Source organism: Mixophyes fleayi, chromosome 1 (assembly GCF_038048845.1).
Source record: "Mixophyes fleayi isolate aMixFle1 chromosome 1, aMixFle1.hap1, whole genome shotgun sequence".
NCBI classification, from domain to species: Eukaryota; Metazoa; Chordata; class Amphibia; order Anura; family Limnodynastidae; genus Mixophyes; species Mixophyes fleayi.
Genome location: NC_134402.1, coordinates 111074663 through 111097801, shown reverse-complemented (window position 1 = coordinate 111097801; position 23139 = coordinate 111074663). Strand labels below are relative to the sequence as shown.

The window sequence follows — 23139 nt, the reverse complement described above, 5'->3', positions numbered from 1 at the left end:
GGTTTCTATATTTCAGTTGTCGCTTCCTGAGTTCGCTAGGAATCATAACAGGTGAATGATTAATAAAACTTCCTAATGAGCAAAAAATTGCAAATTGTCTGTCTGAAAGAGTAGGGGGTGGATCTCTGGACATTTTAATAGAAACATTGTTTGTACCAGTCTTGGACTTCCCCTTTAGATTTAAAGTAAAGGCAAATGGTACACAATTATGTTCTCTTCTTCTCTGAGAGATCAATACAATAGAAAAGCTTTATTCTTCATGGATCCAGGACACTTAACTTGTATAGCTGCAATAACAGGAATCTCTCCTATATGACGTGGCATGCATCAGTCATCCAGTCTGTTACCCATGGCCAACGGAGCCTGATTCTCTGGCTATAGTATGGTATGGTATGTTTATATAAATTAATGTCTATAATGGAAAATGACAGGTGACAGTGATACAACAAGGAGTTGAAGGGGATCTTAAAAAACTATTATATGCTGGAATATTAGGTCTCAGCAGTAAAACAAAAAAAATCATTAGTGTTCCAGTTCCTGAAATAATATGATTTGTCTTTAAGAAACGTCTTGAACAAACCCCCTGGTCACCGTAGTGTCTTATAAACAGTTTCTATACTGTAAAGAAATGTAACACCAGGTTAGAATAGACCTACAAGGTAGATACGTGACTATGCTGTGTACAATACAAGACAAAAGAATACATATCTGCAATATCTATCTCCCTTCACTGATTAATATAATCCTTCTGGAAAAATGTACTGAATTTCTGTCTTAATATCCCTGCCCATTCTAAATATGGTGGGGAGATTTCAGTGTAGACAGTAGAGCAGACAGACACTTGACTGCAGGGCATCATGGCCAGTACATATTTGATCAATTTGCTTTTTCACGCAAGGATTACCTTGCAGCTGTATATAGCCATATTGGAAAATTGTCATCCTGCAGACAGGGTTTTCTTGTGTTGCTCAGCCTCTATGGATTTGTTTTTTAGAACTGATCATGCATTTTCCTTTCCAGCCTCTCACCCTATATGCAACCTTCTCTAGAACAATACCTGGACAACATTACCTCCCCTAAATTACACCTACACAAAGACCTATGCTGGATATGCCACTTAACAGTGAGGAAATATTGAATGCCATTAAATCCTCTCCACCTGGTAAAACTCCGGCTCAGATGGTATTCCTGTAGACATATATATAAATGCCCCTCAGCTACTACTTTATTTTGAATGTGTATTTTAATACAGAGGTCTTGGAAAATATCACTGTAAGGGCTTCTACTGACCTCAATGAAAGAAGTGATGTTTCCCAAGCCAGGCAAGGACCAGTCGGAGTATAGCTTTTACCATGCTATATTATTAATTAACACGCATGAGAAGCTGCTGGCTAAAGTTTTTGCTTGCAAACCTAATTCTGTTATTCTCAACTTAAACCGCAGGGACCAAAAATGGAAAATCCAAGTGAATAAATATTAGGCAATTGATATTGAATTTGCAACCACTTGAATCCTCAGTAACACGTGTCATATTATCACTTGACACAGCTAAAACCTAGTTGAGTTGGAATTTTTGTGGTGTGATTACATTTGGCTGTCCCACTACAGACTTACCCAGTGGGCTCCTGTAGTCCTGTGCACTACTCGTTTTCACTTGTAGCCCACCGAGTCTCCTTCTTCCGGGCAACGTCCGCAGCTATCTTGGATGTTCACAACGTTTTTTAATACTGTTGTCATATGACTATTCAGGCCTCCTCCATACTTCCTGGGGATCCCTGCATAATTTACATTATTTAAACTGCTTGGTGCACATCTAGGGTGCCAGAGCTTGTATCTATGTATTAGGTTACTGGCTGATTACTGGATTTTCTGTGCTATTCTACCTACTGGCTTATCAAGTTTCAAGTGTTACCTTGCTTCCTGGTGGATCATCTAGATTTCAGGCTAATTACTAGGATTTGCCATCCCGCTTCCTTGCTAATTTCTATTGGGATTCATGTGCCATATATTCCTGCATCTGCATAACTCTTTAATATTTCCATTGCTCAGACCTTAGTGAACTATACCCCACTTATGAGATACACCTAAGACCCACCCCAGGGGCTGTGACCTGTGTTGTGCATGCAACGTCCATACCTCCTTGAGGGGGTTCCCAGTGAACATTATACCCCACATCTTATAGATTGGAAGCTTGCAAGCTGGGTCTTCTTACCACTTTGTCTGTATTACCCAGTACTGTTTACTACTGTATTTGTCCCCAATTGTAAATCGCTGTGGAATTTGCTGGTGCTATATAAATAAATAAATGTTGAAGTTGGGCTAGGTCTGGCACTCTTTACAGGTACGCCTGGTATTGGCTTATGCTCTAAATTCATGACATGAGTCAAAATGCTATATATTCAGTGAGTGGCAAGTGTAGTAATGGAGGGCTTTCCCGCATCTTTTTTAGGCACCATCTCCGCACTGACATTAGGTGCGAGAATCGGCCTCTCGTGTTGCTCAATCTTCCCGTCCCATTGCCTAGCAACGGGACGCTTCCTGTTTCTCCCGACACGCTGCGCAGTGAGCCGCCCTTCCTGTTGTGTGGGAATAAAACCTGTTGAAATGTTTTATAACAGACTGCTAAAAGGTCGTCTGGGTCTTGTGCTTTTACGGACTTCCGGTCCTTTATAGTTTCGCTAAGTTCTTCTTCGGTAATCTTCTTACCCAATAAGATCTGGTCAACCTGTGGAAGTGGCACAAAGACGGAATGGTTGCAGATTGTTCAGGTCATGATTTAAAAGCACAGAGGGGAAAGAAGAGAATATCAAAGAAGCCTGAGAAGGTGGAAAGTCTTTAATGAGTAAAGGGCAGTTGGATGTTGTTATAAAGAGCCCAAGATTACCAGGTCTTAGAAAATTATTTAGCCAGGTTGTTTAGTATCGCAGTCATATATTCCATGCGGTAGACAAACCAGATGCATGTAATAACTGTGAAGAAATGGGGAGTTTGAACCTTCCAGTCCACTACGAGCTGGCAGATGGTGACGGATATTAAGTATCGCAAAAAAATCAATTGATGCTTAGTAATACTGGAAGGAGCTAGGGAAAGTAAGTAATACTTAGGCATAAGTGGGACATCAATTGGCAGGACAGAGAGGATCAGGATTATGAATGTTGACCAGTCGATTGTTAGCTTGGGAGAAGACCACCAGATGTGTACGAAGGTTCCTCGTGACTGGCAATTACTACAGCATCTGTCAGAGGCATCAGGAGAGAGTCTGGTGGAAACATAGTACCAACGAAAAAGTTTGTATATATTCTTCTTGATCCTTTGACAGATAGATCTGGAAGCGTAAAGCTTTCAAATTTCAGACCAATCCTCTCTGTCCAATACTTCACCAATGTCAGGTTCCCAAGCTTGCGCAGGAGGGCCATTACTGGGGGAGCTGGGTAGAGCAAGTTTGGTAATTGTAGAGACCAAACCTTTGGTGGAGACTTGCCTCACTCAGAGAGATTCAAATGTAGTAAAAGTTCTGGTCATTGAAAGGGGGGTTGTAGAAAATATTCAGAATTTGTAAAAATTTATAGAAATTCTTATGTGTCAAATTAAGAGCATTTTGGAAATCGGAAAACTGGAGAAATGTGGGCAAACTTGTAATATCAATAAGAAATCTGATGACACCTGCCAGCCATGGAGCAAATAATGCAAAAGGAAGGCCCAAGGAGAAGGCAGGGTTTCCAAAAATAGGTAGCAGAGGGAAGCTAGCTGAGTCGCTTGCTTTATAATATCTCTTAAAATTAGGTAATCCAAGTCTGCTCCCCTGCAAGGGGAAGACCTACGACGGATTCTGGGGTGCTTTTTGGACCAAATGGAGGAAGTAATGTGTTGCAAATATGTAAATGCTTGGGAGGGGATATGTACAGGGAGGCTTGAAAGATATAGAGAAATCTAGGTACTATGTTCACCTCAACAGCATTGATACATCCCATCCAGGAAATATATTGTGGGTTCCATTTGGCCAGATTATGCGAGTAGCGGATAAAAGGCCTGCTAAAAAGCGGTTTATTAATAATTTCTACTTGTCACCATTTATCTCACTATAGAGAAATCTGGTTGACACATTTTTGGAATAACCCAGTTATGTTGGGCCAAATGGTCCTCTTCCTTGGGCTGATGGATGAGGTGGTCCTTACCAGAAATTAATGTTCTCTTCTCTGATTCCTGTTTTTTATGCTGAACTAACCATAGCCTCTAGCTGGTAAATGGAGGGTACGTGAATCATTACCAAAGGGTATATGAACCATTCCAACAAAAATGTAGATAGTTTGTGCTGGTGAATGCTGCTATTTCCATTTTATTAGATAACTTATTTCAATTATGCTTGTCTGGATAAATGTAATATAATTAAATGTTTTGCCACTGAAACAAATGTCCCTCTCATCCTGTGGGGTTATTTATGATTGCTGCTGTGACTTCAAGTTTATGCACAAACCATGTTACAATGCAAGGGGTGCAAATTAGTTTATTATTTTGCACATAAGTTAAATACTGGCTGTTTTTTTCATCTAGCACACAGATACTTGATAGCTTTATTTTTACACTGATGTGTAAAGCTGGTCTAGGACATATCCTAACCCAACTATAAATCTGTCCCCACATTTTAAATTTACCTCCCCCTCCAATGCAACATGGTTTTGCCAAGAAGCAAAATTACAGTTTTTATGCTTTGCTCTCCTTAATGACGCAAGCCCACTGTGTTTGTGTTTTGTTATTGTTTCTGCTTGTTAATGTATAGAAAGAAAATAAAAATGTATTGGATCACACAGAAATATTAAACTGAAAGTTAATTTGAATTAAATCCCTCAGTTATGACTATACAATGTTCTGGCCATTATCTCTCCCATAATCTTGTACTATACCATATAACTTTATACTGATTTTAAAACATTTAGAAGAAACATTGTAAAGCACAACAACACAAGTTTAGATTTCATTAGTCTATTTTTTTATTTAAAAAAAAAAACAAACTTGCAATAAAATGTACTTATGGTTGCAATATTTTACTAGTACATAGTAACACAGTTGCACATATTTACATTATATTCTCTACATAACAAAAATACTGTAGCCATGTTGTTTTATAGACTAACATCTTCTAAATCGTAGTCAAAAAATTATGTCCGTTTACCATTTCAAGACTGAATATCTATGTCAGGAGTCCTTAACTCCAGTCCAAATTACCTGAAGACAGTCCAGACTATAGACTCTTCATTTCTCAGTAATATTGACCAACTTACCAATGGTAAAAAAGCACACATATGTAGTCTGATCTGCTTTCAGCCTCTGAGGACTGCAGTAGACAAACCCTGATCCTTTATGGCGCAGTACAATTAAATTAAAGAAGAAACCGAGTGTTTAAATCAGTTTAATCCCTTTAAAAACAATACAAATGTATTTCTCATCTTCCCATTTATTGAAGAGATATAAAGTGCATTATGGGACATGGTGGGAAATATATGTAAAAAACAGGAGAATGCAAATCCAACAAACAGTTGCAATATTTCAGCAACATTGTACAGAAAAATGATTTAATTATAAAAGAATGTCTATTTCACAATCCAGAGCTGTGTTCTTTAAACAAAAAACTGAATTAAACACAACATGTAATAAAAACTATATAGTGTATGTACTAATTCCAGCATGCATCATGTTCTGAATGTAAGGGATTCAGAGAGGCCAGCATTGTATGACAGAGCCCTTCTGAGGCAGAAGTCATAATAGTGATTTTACAAAGAAATGAGAATCAAGAAGACAATTAAAGCAATTCGAAAAATAATACACCATACAAATAAAACACAAGGCATTGAACAAATCAGTGAATATCATTTTGGTGAAATACAAAATAAGTTATTGTAGAAAAGGGTTTAAAACATCTCTCATTCAGTATTTCACATTTTCATTGGTGTTTGCTGGTAACAAGCTTAAATTTGTGATTACAGATTATTTGTTGATCTTCATGCAAATGCTATACATGGTGAGAAAATAGATTTTGTGCAGAGATGGTTGGAATGTATAGGTAATTAGATACACAATTAGAACAGTAACCAGAGCAAGCAGTGACAAGAGCGAAGTGACTTAATCCCCACTTCAGGAAAATATTGGATATTTCAGTGGTATATTATGGTACACAATAACTACTAAACTAAGTAAACTTTAGTATGTACTAAATGGTTTCTGTGACCGTGGAGGAAGGGTTCTCTAGGTTATCTACTTTTAATAAATGTGAATTAAATATAATCGGACAGTACTCAACTAAAGGAAACAACAAAAGTCAAATAAATCATGTTAGTTTCTGAACAATAAAACTAGTTTTAGCTTTAGAATGGTTCTGGAGTATGTCACCTGCAAAGCAGTTCCTATAAATGGTAGTCTGGGCCCTATGTAACTAGGTGTCATCAGTGCAATGACAGTGAAGACTAGATAATACGGATCTCTGTTGGGAATGGTTACCTCCAGCCACTCTTTCCCCAGCTTTTTACCTTAAACTCTCTATTTCACAAGCACAGCAATCACAAATGTTTACACAATGCCATGGGAATAAAAAAGTAAAGAGGAAATGCAGGAGTAGAGATCATTTAAAGGTCAAAATGTCTGGCAAAATCCAGCAAGTCGGGGGGAAACGTTGAAGACTAACGTGTCCATAATATGTCTAATCACAGAGACACAGGCTTAGTAGTGTAAGAAAAGTGAGTTGTCATGGTTAAACTATGTTAACCAAAGACCCTGATGCCAATCCAAAAAACCCTCATAAAAACAAAAGCCATAGTATATACAAAAAAGGCAACATTAAATACATCAACATATATGTTTGAGTAAAATGTAACTAATTTAACTCAAAACATATTGGGCCTGAGTCATTAAAGAGTGTAAGCCAAAAACAGGAGTAAATGTTCTCCGTGACAAACCATGTTACAATGCAAGGGGTGCAAATTACTTTATTATTTTGCACATACGTTAAATACTGGCTGTTTTTTCATGTAGCACACAGATACTTGATAGCTTTATTTTTACACTGAAATGTAAAGCTGGTCGAGGACATGTCCTACCACAACTATAAATCTGTCCCCACATTTTAAATTAACCTCCCCCTCCAATGGAACATGGTTTTGCCCAGGTGCAGAGTTATTCCTTTTCTATGCTTTGCTCTCCTTAGTGACTCAGGCTCATTATGGTCAATCTTAATCTTGATAACTGTTGATTCTTTTGCTCCTTGATCTTTTGGAAAAAAAAGTTCCCAATGTATTGAAAGAAACACCATTTTATATTTATTTTAGAATATAAATATCATCACAAGGCTGCACAGGAAAGTACCATGAACCATACCTATAAACGAAGTCTAATGCAAAAGCCAATTATTGAGAATTTCAGAATAAAAGAAGAGCTGAACCCCTTTTTAATGCCAATTACAAAAAATGGTTCATGAGTAAAGTATATTTAGTGCTAAACTAACACCAAATAGAACTGGAAATCTATTAAAATGATATCAATTATTAACTTGTCTCTTTTGCCATGACAATTAATGTGTTTTTTTTATTATAATGAGCATTACGTATGAATGAGTTTTATTATGGAAACAGTTCAACACCAAATATATCATAAACATACTGTCAGTAAATATGCATGATTGTGTATATTACCTTATCCAACTCTTAAACCACATATGTATTTATAATATTCCAGAACATATATGAAAACTGTGTACACACATAATCTACAATGGTAACATTGTAGATACTGTGTACACACATAATCTACAATGGTAACATTGTAGATTACTAACAATTTCTTTGGCCTGGAGCTGAAATACAAACAATAAACACAATCCATCTACAAGGCCTTTTAAGGGTGAAATGTTTCTGTTACATAGTATCAGTGTAAGAAACATCCAGTTTAGTATTTATCCGGGTAATGGGATAACCCCAATGGCTTCAGTCCTCCGTAATCCATTTTGCCAAAGTATTTTTTATATTTAAACTACATTCTCTGCATTGCACAGTCCAAAAAATAGTAGTTTTAGGTCCATTAGTTTAGTAATCATGTATACATACTCTACTTATATAATGCATTCATTGCAGACTTTGAATAACATAAATGATACATTTTGGTGTAATATTTATTTGGGAGTAAGAGTGGTAATGTATGAATTTCATGTACAATATATAATTGAATAACTGTAGTTATTTAGGCTACATATTCATGTACATTGAAGAGAGAACTAATGAAGAGTAACTTAGGAATCACTGACAACTAAGTTACACCTAATGGGGATGAGTAGGAGCACACATATGTGCCCATGCAGACTTGCATAATTCTGGTATTTACACCCACCTGCACCTAGATAGGTGGGTTGGGGGAGGAAAGGGGCCGTCTAATGTTGGGCGAGTACAGTAAATATGTGTCTATGTAAACACGGCTCATGCAGATCTGCATAAACCTGTATATACGCTTGTTTGGAGGTGTATCTTCTCATCCTGCTATAGGACAGGTGTAAATACTCACTTATGATGATGACTTATCGTAAACCCAAGCACCTATGCTACTGCTGCTGAGGCGGCTACATCTCCAGATGTGTATGGCTCTGCACATGGCCGGAAATATGCTGTTTTACCATGCTTTATAAAGTAATTTTGCCATCAGCTCTGCATCAGCCCCAATGTACATTACTTGGTGACTTTGTAGTATATGGATGATCAGAGCCGTAACTTAGAATTCTAGCGCCTGGGGCGAGAAAGACAAATGCCGCCCTCCAAGCCCTCAATTCTAACTAAATTAACCTAAAAAATTCCTAAACTGCGCCCCCCCTTCAGCGTTGCGCCCTGGGCGGTCGCCCCTGTCGCACAGCCCTAGTTACGGCCCTGTGGATCATGGCCACCAAAACAAATAGAGAATAGAGTGCTCATGTTGTTATTTGTGTAATGGAATTCACTAGGTAGGCACAATTAATTTAAAGGATCAATGATCGCTATTGCATTATCTGAGTGCAGTACAACAAAGCACTGGCTGATATTAAATCCTTGTCTGTATGCAAGAATATCTGAGGTCTCCAGAGTTACATGTCATGAACAAAGACAATGAGACTATGCCCTTGTGTCTTCAAATAATGACTCCTTACATCACAATTTACAAGATGGTGTACATTATTAAATCTATCATAGCTCACTTTTTACATTTATCTATCCCGGGGAGTTCTGTCCTCCCATTCTCATGTGCCTTTATTCACAACAAGCAAGAATTGTGAAGGAATATTCTGGTTTGCGCGGTGTTAATGTAAAGTGTCTAGATGTTAGTTCAGTAGTATTGTAAATATGTTATTTCCATCCTAAATGGTTGAACATCCCATTTTACAGAAATGCATGCTGGGGAGGATAAAAAAACATAACGGAACTAACTTTTCCTTATAACGTTATTGAATGTTCATCTCTGCACTCACTTTTAGAGAAAACAAATGGAGGTTGTTAACAAAGGGAAAAAGATGGTACCTACAATTACCGTGGCAATCACTACACATACCCGACATTCTAATGTCAAAATAGTCTGATCTTCCATAGGAGTTCAAAGACCCCCAGATCTTAAATTGGGATTGGTTTATATGTACAGCATACATTTTAATTATGCTTTATGGCAGGCCTGTCCAACCTGCGGCCCTCCAGATGTTGTGAAACTACAAGCCCCAGCATGCTTTGCCAGTAGACAAGCAGTTGATAGCTGGAAGGGCATGCTGGGACTTGTAGTTTCACAACACCTGGAGGGCCGCAGGTTGGACAGGCCTGCTTTATGGAGTGCGGATCCCTTATTGTAACTGCTGGACAATATGATTCCTGAATTAACGCCCTTTTAAAAGGGCTTTGCTTTACCTTTTTTATTTTGTCTTCAAGTCTGTTTGACAGTGCAGTGAGAAATACATTGGGAGTCTAAAATGGCTGATACATGACAAAAGATAGCTTGCACCTGGTAAGACCGCAAGGGACAATATTTTCACATAAATCAAATGTAGACCGTATTATAGGGTTAGGGATAGGTCGACAATAATATCTCTAATCCTAGCACCCTAATAATACTGTTTACATTTCAATTGTCAAACTGTCTACATTCGAATTGTCGAACTATCAAAACTATTGATGTCCTTATTGTAGACGTTCCAACCCTATCTATATTATGGTGTCAGCCATATAAATGTCAATAATGTAACAGTCGGACATATGTATCACACCCAGACAAACAGATTAAACCAATAATATATTAACATATTGCTTCACTAAACCCTAGATCCAAGATAAAGCCTTGTGTGATTTAGGCATTAACACCTCTAATTTCCCAAGAAATGTCCAGGAGACCAGCAAAATCAATGGTCTGTAATTAAGTTAAACGTAATGTCTGAATTGGCCTTAGCATCTACTATACAAACAGCAATGCACAGAGTATAACTCATTTTTATCTGGAAAAAACAAGTACTAATTTGCTTCTGTTTTCACAAAATGACAATTGCAGGCATGTACTGTTATACGTATGAATTAGTATGTTATACAAAGTCCCTCTAAATCTAGTTTTTCCACAATTTTTTTCAAAATACCGTTAGCAAGGTTAAACAATGAAAAACTTCCCTTTACAATAATACTAAATTATACCTGATAATAAAAGGTGGCAACAAAAGTGTTTTGCCTCTTTCTAATATTTACTCTAAAAACCAATAATAATAATAATAATAATAATAATAATAATAATTTTGAATTGTAATTAGGAGATGGGATTATCATTGAAATAAACAGACTTTATAAAAGTTCCCACTCAAATCCTGTTTTGAAATCTTGGTAATTCAGCATTGCTGTCATTCTTTGGTTTGAATGAACATGGTGAGTTAAGTGCTAAAGCTGTCAACCAGGTCAAACTATTGCAGAAATACAGATAAGAGCTTCATTATAATGCACCTGATTTCCATAATAATACATATAGTTTTGTAACTCAGATCATCATGAATCCCTAACACATCATGTTTGTAGGAACAGGTGAGAGAATTACTGAGCCAATCAAATAGAATAATTCTCCTGTGCATTACTGAGGGAATTACTAAAACGTTATCTTCTGGGGGTTCTTAAAGACTGGAGTTGAGAAACCAAACTCCATTACAAGTCATACACTATGATATATATAGCAGAAGATGGTACCTTATACAGTTTACATTATAAGAAGTGATGTAGCCTAATCCTTGTCGCTGTAAAACTCTGGACCTCAGTCTATCCAGAGAGCATTATGTTTTGCGCAAAGGTTCCTGTTCCTCTGCCTTGCCCATATAAAGGAGCCCTCACATGTGTTGTTTTTTGGAATTATTCCTGAAAAAGTACTTTTGTGGGACTGCTGGTCCAGCTGCAAATGTGCATGGTTGAAAGAATACAAACAGCATTACAAAAATCCAGCCTACTATTGTTTTAGAATCACCATGGATCACTATGTTTATTATATTTGGATTATGTAACCCCTCCTGTAAACTATCTAAGGAATAAATTACCTGGCTGTACTATAGATTATAAAGACATTCAGTTACCAAGGTGTTCCTAAAGGAACAAGGCTGCATGTTTTGTGCCTTCATACAGCTCAGAGATGACTTGTAATATCTACAATAGTTTATAGTAGAGGGTACTTTATTCCATATAAATACACATATCTTCCCAAATGAATACCGAAGAGATGATGTCAGAACACACCAGCGATGTGCAATGATGTAAAAACATAGTGTTCAGTGCACAGATATACTGGAGTTTATGAATATACTAACATCACTTTTATGTTCTATGGGCATTCAAAATCATGGTCAAGTGAATGCATCTGCAAATGCTGGCGTGTATTTGCATCTTCAACATCCATGTACTGCACATAAAATGCAGGTGTTTATATAACCCAGTGCTAAACGCTTGTATATATGTTCTAATTTTACAGGATATGTCAGGTACCTAGGAAAGGGGCTAAGGTACTTACACACAGTATGCAGGGAGGGAGGCTATCAGACACACGCTGTATGGTGGTGGTTTAAAAATAGGACTTGCTTTATTGACAGTGAACAGTCTTTTGGCGTGTAAGTATACACAATTTGAACCAATGACTTTAACATCTATAACATTATATCTTACATTTTTGAATATGAGAGATTGATTGTGATTGTCTTCCTGTCCTTATGTCCAATCTCTATCTGCTACCTGTGTAGGCATTCCATGATTCCTTATAGAGAAAGTAGTGTGTCTAACATGGGACAACCTGAGCAAGGTTTGGGGGCAGAAATCAAACACAATTAATTTAAAATTACCAATTTTCATCCTGTGGAAAATCTGAATTTGTGGTATGTACCTTGTTTTAGATAGCAGAATGTCTATGTACACCTATTTGGGGGATACCGTAATTATTGCTCAGTGAGTTGACTGACATTTTTTAGGATCTTCTATGTGTTATATTGTTGGCAAGCTGTGATTTTATTAATGTGTCTCCTTTATTAGCCTTTTAGCATTGACAGTTTGAGTTACCACATAATTTTTTTCCTTAGAAGATATATTTGTTTCTGGTTGAATTCTTTTCTGGGGATGTATATTTTTTTATGCTCTCCGTTCCCTTATGTCACTATTTAACTTTTTTTGCTTCTCTATTGCCTGTGACTGAGTTGGAACTAAACACAATCTCACTGTTTGAGTGTGCCTTGTTTCTCACAGGAACTTTTAATCTGATTTGTTAGTGTTTAGACCATTATTTCAAATGTAATGTTGGTATACTTAACACTACATTGGCTACACCATACTTTAATGTCACGATTATCGGCTGCTGTGGAGAAGGGAGAGTAGTGTAACTCTATGGCATGAGGGGGTCTTCTCATTGGCTGCAATACACCCGTGCTGAGGAAAATCCATCTTTGGAAATTGTAATAGTAATATAGATGGCTATTATTTGGATATTGTGATATTACTCGTGAAATTGGCTACATGGCACAAGAAGTTAGGGATGGCAAGAACTGGGATTTCATTGCAGAATGCTGGAATGGGCAGGTGCTAAAACAAGTTTCGTGTTCATCAATGAATTGGCCATACATAAGAAGTAATACAAGAGACAGTAACTGAAGAAGGGGTTTGGCTTCAATTAGAACAAGCAAGAGATCAAGAATGCATAAGTAGTAACCACTGGATGTAGGATAGTTGAAATGGGATAAATCCACATAACAAGCTCCCTTGAAGAGTTACGGTAAATCCTATTCAATATGAACACATTCCGATGTGGCTGACAAGTAGAAGTCCAAATATACTCTTTTATATTGCTATTAGGTAAAAATGCACATAATATACTATATAAAGGACAGTCTTACCATAGTTCTTATACTTTTCATATCTGGAATTGGAACTGGATTGAAAGTGAAACATACTAGTAAGCTCCAAGTGCACCACTGTAATATATCAGCATAAGAAGTGTGGTAGCTTTACAGTAGAATTTTTAAAAAAACAACAAAAAACTGTTTTCTAAGGGGTGCAACTTAGTAATACTAGAACTGGGTTGCAGCAGTCATGAGTTAAACCAGAAACTTTCACACAGTCACGTGATCTCCAGTGATGTAAAGTAGAACCATTGAGTTAGTGAAATTTCCTTTATACTTTTTCCAAAATATACTAAATGAGAAGTATAATAGCAGTATTGGTATCACAAAAGGCATTCTTTCATCAAGTAGATATTTTAAAGGACTAGACTAATGGCTATAAAAAATTGGGTTTTCCGGATACAATTGATCAAAATAGTTAATTGCAAAAAACACCTTTTGAATTCTATAAATTGAACATAATGGGGCATTATTGGATAAAATTGTAAATGTCATGGAAATTGTAAGATATTAAACACAATAGGCCTGATTCATTAAGGAGCATAAATGCTGATACTTTGCGCAAAATCTCTATGTGCATACCCAGAACCGGAGAATATGCCAGAGAATGCACCATGCACCACTATACCATGCTAGTGGCTTTTTCAGGGTCATGAGCCCCCTGAAACTCAGTGCCACCAGCCCCCTGAAGCTCAGTGCCACCAGCCTCCAGAAGCTCAGTGCCACCAGCCCTCTGAAGCTCAGTGCCACCCGCCACCTGAAGCTCAGTGCCACCAGCCCCCTGAAGCTCAGTGCCACCCGCCCCCTGAAGCTGTGACACCAGCCCCCTGAAGCTCAGTGACACCAGCCCCCTGAAGCTCAGTGCCACCAGCCCCCTGAAGCTCAGTGCCACCAGCCCCCTGAAGCTCAGTGCCACCAGCCTCCAGAAGCTTCAGTCAGTCAATGAAACCCAAGATGACAGTCTGACAAAGTTTCAGCTGTCCACTCTTAGGTGAGTGAAGGCTGAGAGACTAAGTGCTGAAGTGAAGTGTGGCCATATGCAATAATAGAGGTGTCAGTAGCAATGCTTCATCCAATATCAGGTAGTATTGTGGCACAATTGATGGTTGTTTTATATTAAACTCTGCCTTTTGTGAACGGTACTTGATGCTTTCGAGAAAGTATTTAATGGAAGCCTCAAATACATTATATAGACTGTATTATATGACAAATAAATCTATATTCTATAAATGAGCTACAGAGTGCAAGCTATCATTCTCTGTTATCAGCCATTATTTGCCAAAGGTGGCTAAAAGACGTGCACTGTTCTTCAATGGGATTACAGACAGGAAGACTTCGGCTTATAGGAAAATATCTTCCTCACAATCACAACCTGATTACAAATATCACCTGCACTGATAAGCTACTAAAACTTTTTTGTGTATATTTGTATGTAGACATGTATGTGACTTATATAAACATACATGACGTTGGTAACTTTTGATCTGCAAGTGTTGGTAAGGTATGTCTTAGCTTTTGGCTGCAGTCACTACCTGCAATGTTATTGTTGTAATAAGAGGTTAGCACAGCATGTTGTGTCAGGTTAATGAATGTAAGTGTTGTCACGTGTAGCAATGAAAGAAGAATATCAACTTGAAAACGGATCAAATAAGTGATAGGATCTAGCAGCAAAGTTTCACAATATGATATAAAAGAACTCCCTGTGAAGTTCAACACATTCTCCATAAGGTCACACTGTTTCCTCAAAGCCTGGAGCATTACTTGCCCTCCTCTATGGGCCTGATTCATAAGGAAAGTAAGGTAAAAAAAACTGTATTTTTATCTCCTGGATAAAACCATGTTAGAATGCAAGGGGTGCAAATTAGTTTATTATTTTGCAAATGAGTTAAATACTGGTTGTTTTTTTATGTAGCACACAAATACTTGATAGCTTTATTTGTACACTGAAATTTAAAGTTGATCTCGGACATCCCCCTCCAATGCAACATGGTTTTGACAAGGTGCAAAGTTACTCATTTTTTTGCTTTCCTTTCCTTAATAAATGAGGCCCTATGACTTTATAATAATGATCATTATGCATTCTGACAAAATGATTACTCTAACCTGGTACCTATGATCTGTCTGATCATAATTTGCCTTGGGCAGTATATGATGCTTTTAAATGATAAAACTGAGGAGACAACGCATTAGTCAGTCTAATGAGACAACTGTGTATAAAACAAGGTCCTTCATTCTATCACCATCAAATGCAAAACAAGAGAAAACCTTCAATATTTATTGCACGTATGTGCTTTAACATGACTGAATGGATAAGATACATATCAAGGTGGTGTTTTAGAATAACATACATTGAACACATTCCCTTTGGGTAGTGTCTTTGTATAACACATGTAGTGCATCTCACGATACAACATAACAGTAACCAAACTATGCTGCTATTTATTAGCAGTTGGGGGACATTAAGGGATAGGCAACATGTTGGCCTTATAAATACAGGCATGTTTGGATTTAGTGAAGTCCTAATGCATATATTTATCTTGTGGTTCGCTATGGTAAGTGAGACTGAGAATTTTCCACTTGTCTCCTGTGTCTTTTTTTTACTGCTGATATCATAGAACAGTACAATACAATTGGTTGTTATTTACCACGTAAAGATGGGTGACATTTCTGTAAGGTGCCAATAGAATCGAGCTTCATAGTGTATCATTTTGCAGAGATGCAAAGTTCCAGCGATACAGTCTTTGAGTTTGCATTTGCTTAGCTATCCTGCTGAATGTCACCCCGCACTATATTTGTAAATTTGCATCTTAGGGAATGTGTATATATATATATATATATATATATATATATATATATATATACACACACACACACACACACACACACACACACACACACACACACACATATATATATATACATAGTCTATGGATAAAGCTGGGACAATGATTTTGAATTCCTTCTGCTGTGTAGTGTGGGTTGAAACACTGAAGGCCAAATTCTGGTGGTAAAACTTGTATTATTTCATGGCCAAATGCAGGAATATGGTAGGTGTATATTTAACTCATCTCTTCTACCAAGCAGTCCAAATTTCTTTACTTTTAACTTGTAGACATCCATTGAAGGACTGAAACTATTTTTAACATGTGTACAGATGGAAAGACTTTTCCACAGGGCAGTAGTGTCTAAAATGTCCTGTTCCCATGGTAACCTGGTGAGAAACTCTAGCTCTCCTGTTAACTTGCAGGCCAAATACTAACCCCCTCAGCTACTGACCCCTTTAATACATGACTTGGGTGCATGTTTGACAAAGCATAAAATCTAGTGTTAAATCAAATATAGCAAAATGATTGTCTCAGAGGAATAGTTTATATCCACATAATTCTGTTTTCCATGGGTTGTAACCTGACAGCCGATCGCCTATCACTCATAAAACATCTGTCTAATATGAATGCATTACAAATTGGTGAGATTTGCAATAGAATTTCATGATAGCTACATATGTGGCTTTATTCCTGTCATAAATATGACATTCCATGTCTCAGGGCCTGACTCATTAAGGAAAGTTAAGCAAGTAAGGCAAAACCATGTTGCATTGGAGGGGAGGAAAATTTAAAATGTGATGTCAGATTTATATTTGGGGTAGGGCATGTCCTAGATCAACTTTACATGTCAGTGTACAAATAAGCTATCAAGTATTTGTGTGCTACATAAAAAAAACCAGTCAGTATTTAACTTATGTGTGCAAAATAATAAACTCATTTTCACCCCTTGCATTGCAACATGATTTTGTCCAGAAAACTTGAGTAAGAAAACTTACCTCAATTTTTTGCTTAACTTTCCTTAATGAATTAGGCCCCCTATTGTAAAATATTAACTGCCTGTGGATGAACAGCTGACACCATCATTTCAGAGCATAAATCACAAGTTCACAATCTCCTACAGTAATACATTCAGTTGCAAGCAAAAATGTGTCTCCATAACAGATATCTTGTTTTAAACTGGACGTAGTAAACAATGGCATAATGTAACATCTTACAGAAATTCAAAGCACCAGGTGTCCACTGTTTTTGTTTTTAATTCTCCAACTAATAGTTATATTCTTTTGAAAAAATATATTTATTCTTGAAACAAAGCAACATATACCCACTCTAAAGTGTAAGCACAATACTGTATAAATGTCCATTATGTGTCAAAATGATTGGCTTCCCCTAAATGATTAAGTGGGGGTTCTATTTTTTTTAATCTAGTTGCTAACTTGCTAGGTGTTAAACTATAGATGTAAAATGGTGCATTGACATAGTGTGTGATTTAATCCACTCACGTATGAGTCTTTATGACTCTAAGTAAAAGACTGTAACTTTAGTACCTAACATTCTTTTCAGGAGAAACACCAGATCACATGCAACTGGTATGGGCACTCTATAGACATTTTCTTCTCAAGTGCTTCTGGGATGATTGCCAATACGGTAATCATAACTTTCTTAAGATAAGAGTAAGGCTTCCACACATGACCATCCCAATCTCTTCCTGTTGACTTGGCTGAGAAGCCATGATATAAAAAAAAAATGAAACATATGCTATCAGGACCAAGGTATTTGTGATTAAAATACACTGATTAAAACTGGGAAAATACAAAAAAAAAGGGTTACAAAGTTTATATCTCTTTTTAAAAACAGCATCAAAGATTTTGTTTTTAGTTCCAGGTCTACCATCCTCATCAGGGAAGCCTGCAGACTGAAGCCTTGCACATGTGAGGAAACTCGGAGGCCTCTGCTCCCATATCAACACAACGTAAAATCCAGCGGGAAGGAACTGTGCTGACAATAGCAGGCATCTGGCGCTATTGCTTTTTTTCATGATCATCCCTTAATGGAGTGCACTGGAGACTTATGGTGATGGTGTGTGGTTTTTACTTTTTGGAATAGTCCATACTCCAGGAGAGCCGACCTCTTCAAATCTCCTATATCTTTCCTATGGACTGCAGCAACAGACCTGCTCATGACTTCACCTCCTCACAGTCTTGATCAGTGGAAAGATCCACATCTGAAAGTCCCACTTCTACTGCCATAATCAGAGAGATATCTGAGTCACTGCTGATTACCGGCTCTTGTTCACCTAAAAGAAATAAACCTTTTGGTCAACTGGGGCTAAACACAAACAATACATGAACATATCTGGTAACGGATTACTAACAAACATATGACTAATGCCTCCCATAGATTTCAAACCAGTAATATCTATATGACAAAGTTTGATAACTCGGGCTAGTTTTATATAAGCCGAGCCTTATATAACCTGATGGCTACATCAGGGTTATATAAGGCTCGGTTATGTTCCTACATAACCTTGATGGTTATGTAGGAACATAACCATCAGGTCCCTAAGGTCCCAGCCATATATTTAGGACAGAACATCCCAGTCCTGACACAGAACAGAATATAGTAGTACTACTATACACAACCCCACCTTCAGATAACTTAATTAAGTCTCATCCCTCATTCATGTCAAAGGGAAGTTTCAGAGGGGTATGGGCACTGGCATCACTACAGTGCGTGCCGGTGTTATTAACACAGCAAAAAGCAGTGATGGACCTTTGTAATATTTGGGGGTTCTGTGCGATCAGGGCAATACTATCTCTCAGCTAACGAAAATTTGATATTTTAACTATTACCTACTAAACATCGTCCAAAACTAAATGTAAGTCTGGAGTTCTGCTTCAGAATATGTAAAAACTGGTGCAACCCCGCAAACAAGGAAGGGCATTTAGGCTGCGTTGCTAGAATTTTCTCTGCTTCATCAACGATTCTCTATGACGTTATAGATGGTGCTCATTTCTAGGTCAATATGTTTAGTTCCTGTATGAAAAAAATATGTGCACATATTCTTATGATTCCTAATGTAAACAGATGTCAGATAAAGCAGAGATGAGACGAGAAACAGATGTAAGACAGATGTGTGTGTAGGAGTCAAATGGAAAAACAACAAGACCGTATTTAGCATGACTGAGCTCAAATGGAAGACATGACCATGTAAAAAGATGTGATTTGAGTTCAGTAATATTGGAAATTCAGCATGTATATGTGAATCCTGGCACCGTCTATATCAAGATACCCTTGTGAACAGAAGTGTTTCATAGGAAATAATGCAGTACTGTGTATGTTTTCATTTTAAATAGTTTGTTTTATTGAGTTAAACAATTTTAAACAAATATATTATCAAAAGAATATGACAGTGGTCTTTGTTCGGCTACCTTTTGAGATAAATAATAATAATAATAATAGTAACAATGTGTAGGGCTAAGAAGAATAAGGCAAGGAAGGGGTGAGATGAGCAGACCATATGAAACATACTGTATTTGAAATCCTCTCAATCTGTTGAATACAATACAAGCAGATGTTTATTAACAACTATGTAATCGAAACATATGATAAACAATACTAGGTTCATGTGATTTCACTTGGTAAATAAGATGGTCATATATTGAATGTATTTAGCATTATTAAGCTCAAATAGAAGAAATCATGATGAAAACGAATGTCATTTGAACTAGGTAACATTTGTACTAAAATGTAGCTAGTATACGATAATACTGATATCATCAACATTGATGTACGGGACTGGTGGGCATGAAGATGGGTTCAGGTATGTGTATGGTTAAGTATGAGACTGGTGGGCATCAGCCTGTAAGGATTGATACAGGGATGTTCGGTGTAAAAGGGACACGTGTGTAAAGCTATTCTCTTTTATAGGAAAATTCGGCAAGAACAATGGCCTTATCTTGTGCCACACTTATCTCACATCTAGGCAGACCGTAATCCTAGCCTAATGCCTGGGTCACCTGTCTGTAATCCCCCTTGTGGGATACAGCCCACTATTCTGTACTGCCCGAAGGGTGACCATACTGACCCCGAGCCAGTACCCTTGTAACTACTGGATCCTTTTGCAGCTCCCAATTACTGGTTACAGGTACCCAAGCAACTATACCACAGATTGTAGTGTGCAGAGTTGGTGCTTCAGATATTTGCAGATCCCTGGACCACACCCAGTGTTTGATCCCCTGCAGCTCTACCCGGCTTGCCTGACCGGGACTGGGCGATACCACTGCTGCCACCAATTGTGATGATACCAGGTTTGATGTAACACTCTGCACCCCACAGCTGGCCTACCTGGTACCTATCCAAGGTTCAAAATCACCCAGGCAAATATGCAAAATAAAACAAATAAGTTTATTTAATAACATGGCAGCACCAAACAGCAATAAACATCTTTAAATAATAACCTGCAACAAAGAACACTACAATTTGGCACAGACAATATACAGGGAAACACCTCATCAGTATCCTAGTCACTCTCAGGGACTGCTGTCTATCCATCCAAGCTTCTCCCCCTCTCTCCTTTAAGGCTACCAGCAAGGTAGTGGTCCTGAGTCACTGTCACTCCGCTTTTGGAGGACACACAGCACCCTAAGACCTGGAGAAGTAGATCACGGCAAAGGCAGTACTCCTGGGGCCGATTGTCCCTTTAATGTCAGGGCAGAGATCTGGATCTCAACGCCAGTCTGACTTCAGCTATCACTGGGTAGTGAATGCCAATTTACTGTTCTCTGGAGTTGATATTTAAAGACAGAAATGACCTTCCTTGGAGTTCCAGGACCTGCCTGCCTTTCTGTGTTTACCTTTTCACAGATAGTAGATGATTTACTCTTGATACAATTAGGGACAGGTATTGTTCTGTGGCTATACAGCAGAAGTTGTTTAAACAAGTAAGGTTACAATCCAGAGACATTACATTGCAAAAAAAATTGGTGGTCATTTCTAATTTATTAAAATAATGAACTACCTTAATTCTAGTCTAAATATAATCTCTGACCCTTTTTTCCTTTGATGAGTGATTTACATAATATTTGTGCATGCAAACTGAACTTCTGACACCTCTGCTGAATGACTTTGCCTCTGTGATGCTCACAGCATGTGTACTACCCAGAAACCATTAGCATCATATTGATTGACAGGTCTAGTAGTGCAAAGCATTGCTGTTTTATCATGAGACCTGCTTGCAATATGTGTGTGTGTGTGTGTGTGTGTGTGTGTGTGTGTGTGTGTGTGTGTGTGTGTGTGTGTGTATGTGTGTTCAGTGCGCTCAGCCAGGAGATATAGGGGGAACTTTCTTAAAGGTTTTTCAGCAATTTTTGGGCAGTTTTCAAAATGTCAGTTTGGCAAAGGACAATCCGCTGAAAAAACATTGCTGTCCAGATTTTTTTTCATGTACAGAACACAAACTGTGACATTTATCATGCTGATGTTTACAAAACTCGCTGGAAATACTGCCGGTAAAAGAGGTGGTTGTGAGAAGTGAAGTAGCTCAGGCTCCATGCTGTATGGGCTATCTTGTCTGTCAGAATGGGAAAAAATAAATGATAAAAAAACCACTAGCCCCCCTTCTGTAACAGCCTGTGCTACTCAGTATCTGCGTAGGTCCTCTAGGGGATGAGAGACTGCACCTGATTGGCCGTTGGGAGACAAGTCCTGATTGGCTGCCCCTCTATTGAGTGGGCAGGCTTGCCTGACACTATTACATGGTGGGAGCTCCTCGATAGAAAGCCGCTTTGTGAATGTGTTTATTTGTGGGGGTGGGGTGGGGGTGCCATATGGAGAAGATTCCAGGTAAGTATTTAATATGCACTATAGAAAATATTATGGGAACAATAATATTATCAATAATATTGGGGCCAACGTAATAATATTTTTTGTTTACTAAAAGGACACAGTTATATATATGTATTAATAAGGGGGCAGAGTTATATATGTAAATAAATATGTGGGTATAGTTTTATATTCACTAAACGAAGAGGATACAATTAGCTATTTTTCCTCCTAAGGGGCATTTTACCCTGGTACCCACTAACCAATAAGGTCCCAGTGCTATTTAGCAATGGCTCTGCAATATTATTTTTGACCACAGAGGCAGCTTATCTCATTGAGTGACATTGTTCTAAACCATGCCTGTCCAACCTGCGGCCCTCCAGATGTTGTGAAACTACAAGTCCCAGCATGCCCTTCCAGCTATCAACAGGTTGTCTACTGGCAAAGCATGCTGGGGCTTGTAGTTTCACAACACCTGCAGGGCCGCAGGTTGGACAGGCCTGTTCTAAACCTTGTAAGTTGGCAGATATAGATCCATGGTAGCTAAATATCCATTCCAGAGAATGGAAACTCATCTACCCTGAAGATTCAATTCAGCATCAAGGAAAAAAATTCAGCTGACAGTTGATCGCTGACTTGGCTACAGGACACAGTAGTAAAAAAAACCATTCCTGTATATTTTTCATACAGCAGATACAAAAAAAATACAAATGATACAACCAAGAAGGAAGGTTCAGCTTCAGTTACAAGGTAAATAACTTCCAATGATTCTCTATAATATACCCAACAATGTGTTTGGATGTTTTATTTTAATGAATAAATAGTTAAGTGGTCCCATGGCTGCTGCTATACAAGGCTATGTAAGCAGATAAATGTGTGTTCTTCACTACAAAGATAAAGAGCCATGTCCTCTGTTTCATCAACACCCCCAGGGTCATGGGACTCAGTATACATCAAACAGAAGAGCAAGAAGCAGACTCATGCTGCCTTTCCATGATAAAAGTCAGTGTAAACAATTCATAAGCTCAGCATTATGTAACATTGTCACAGTACACATTCTTATCTATTATCACACTGAGGCATATGTCTTCCCTTTATTAAATGTGCGTC

General features: G+C 37.8%; 1 protein-coding gene and 1 long non-coding RNA gene across 2 annotated transcripts in view; one reads left to right on the top strand and one right to left on the bottom strand.

Annotated features, from left to right (window-relative positions):
* The first annotated feature begins 15 nt into the window (after positions 1-15).
* Positions 16-19831, top strand: LOC142141201 (uncharacterized). The gene is made up of 2 exons (XR_012688630.1): positions 16-51; positions 18085-19831. It is a non-coding gene; the product is annotated as an uncharacterized LOC142141201 (long non-coding RNA).
* RNF150 (ring finger protein 150) overlaps positions 16491-23139 on the bottom strand; it is a 122249-nt gene continuing 115600 nt past the window's right edge. Inside the window, exon 7 of the mRNA XM_075199395.1 lies at positions 16491-18502. Coding sequence (XP_075055496.1) covers positions 18384-18502 — 119 coding nt within the window. The 3' untranslated portion in view covers positions 16491-18383. The remainder of the gene's footprint in view (positions 18503-23139) is intronic.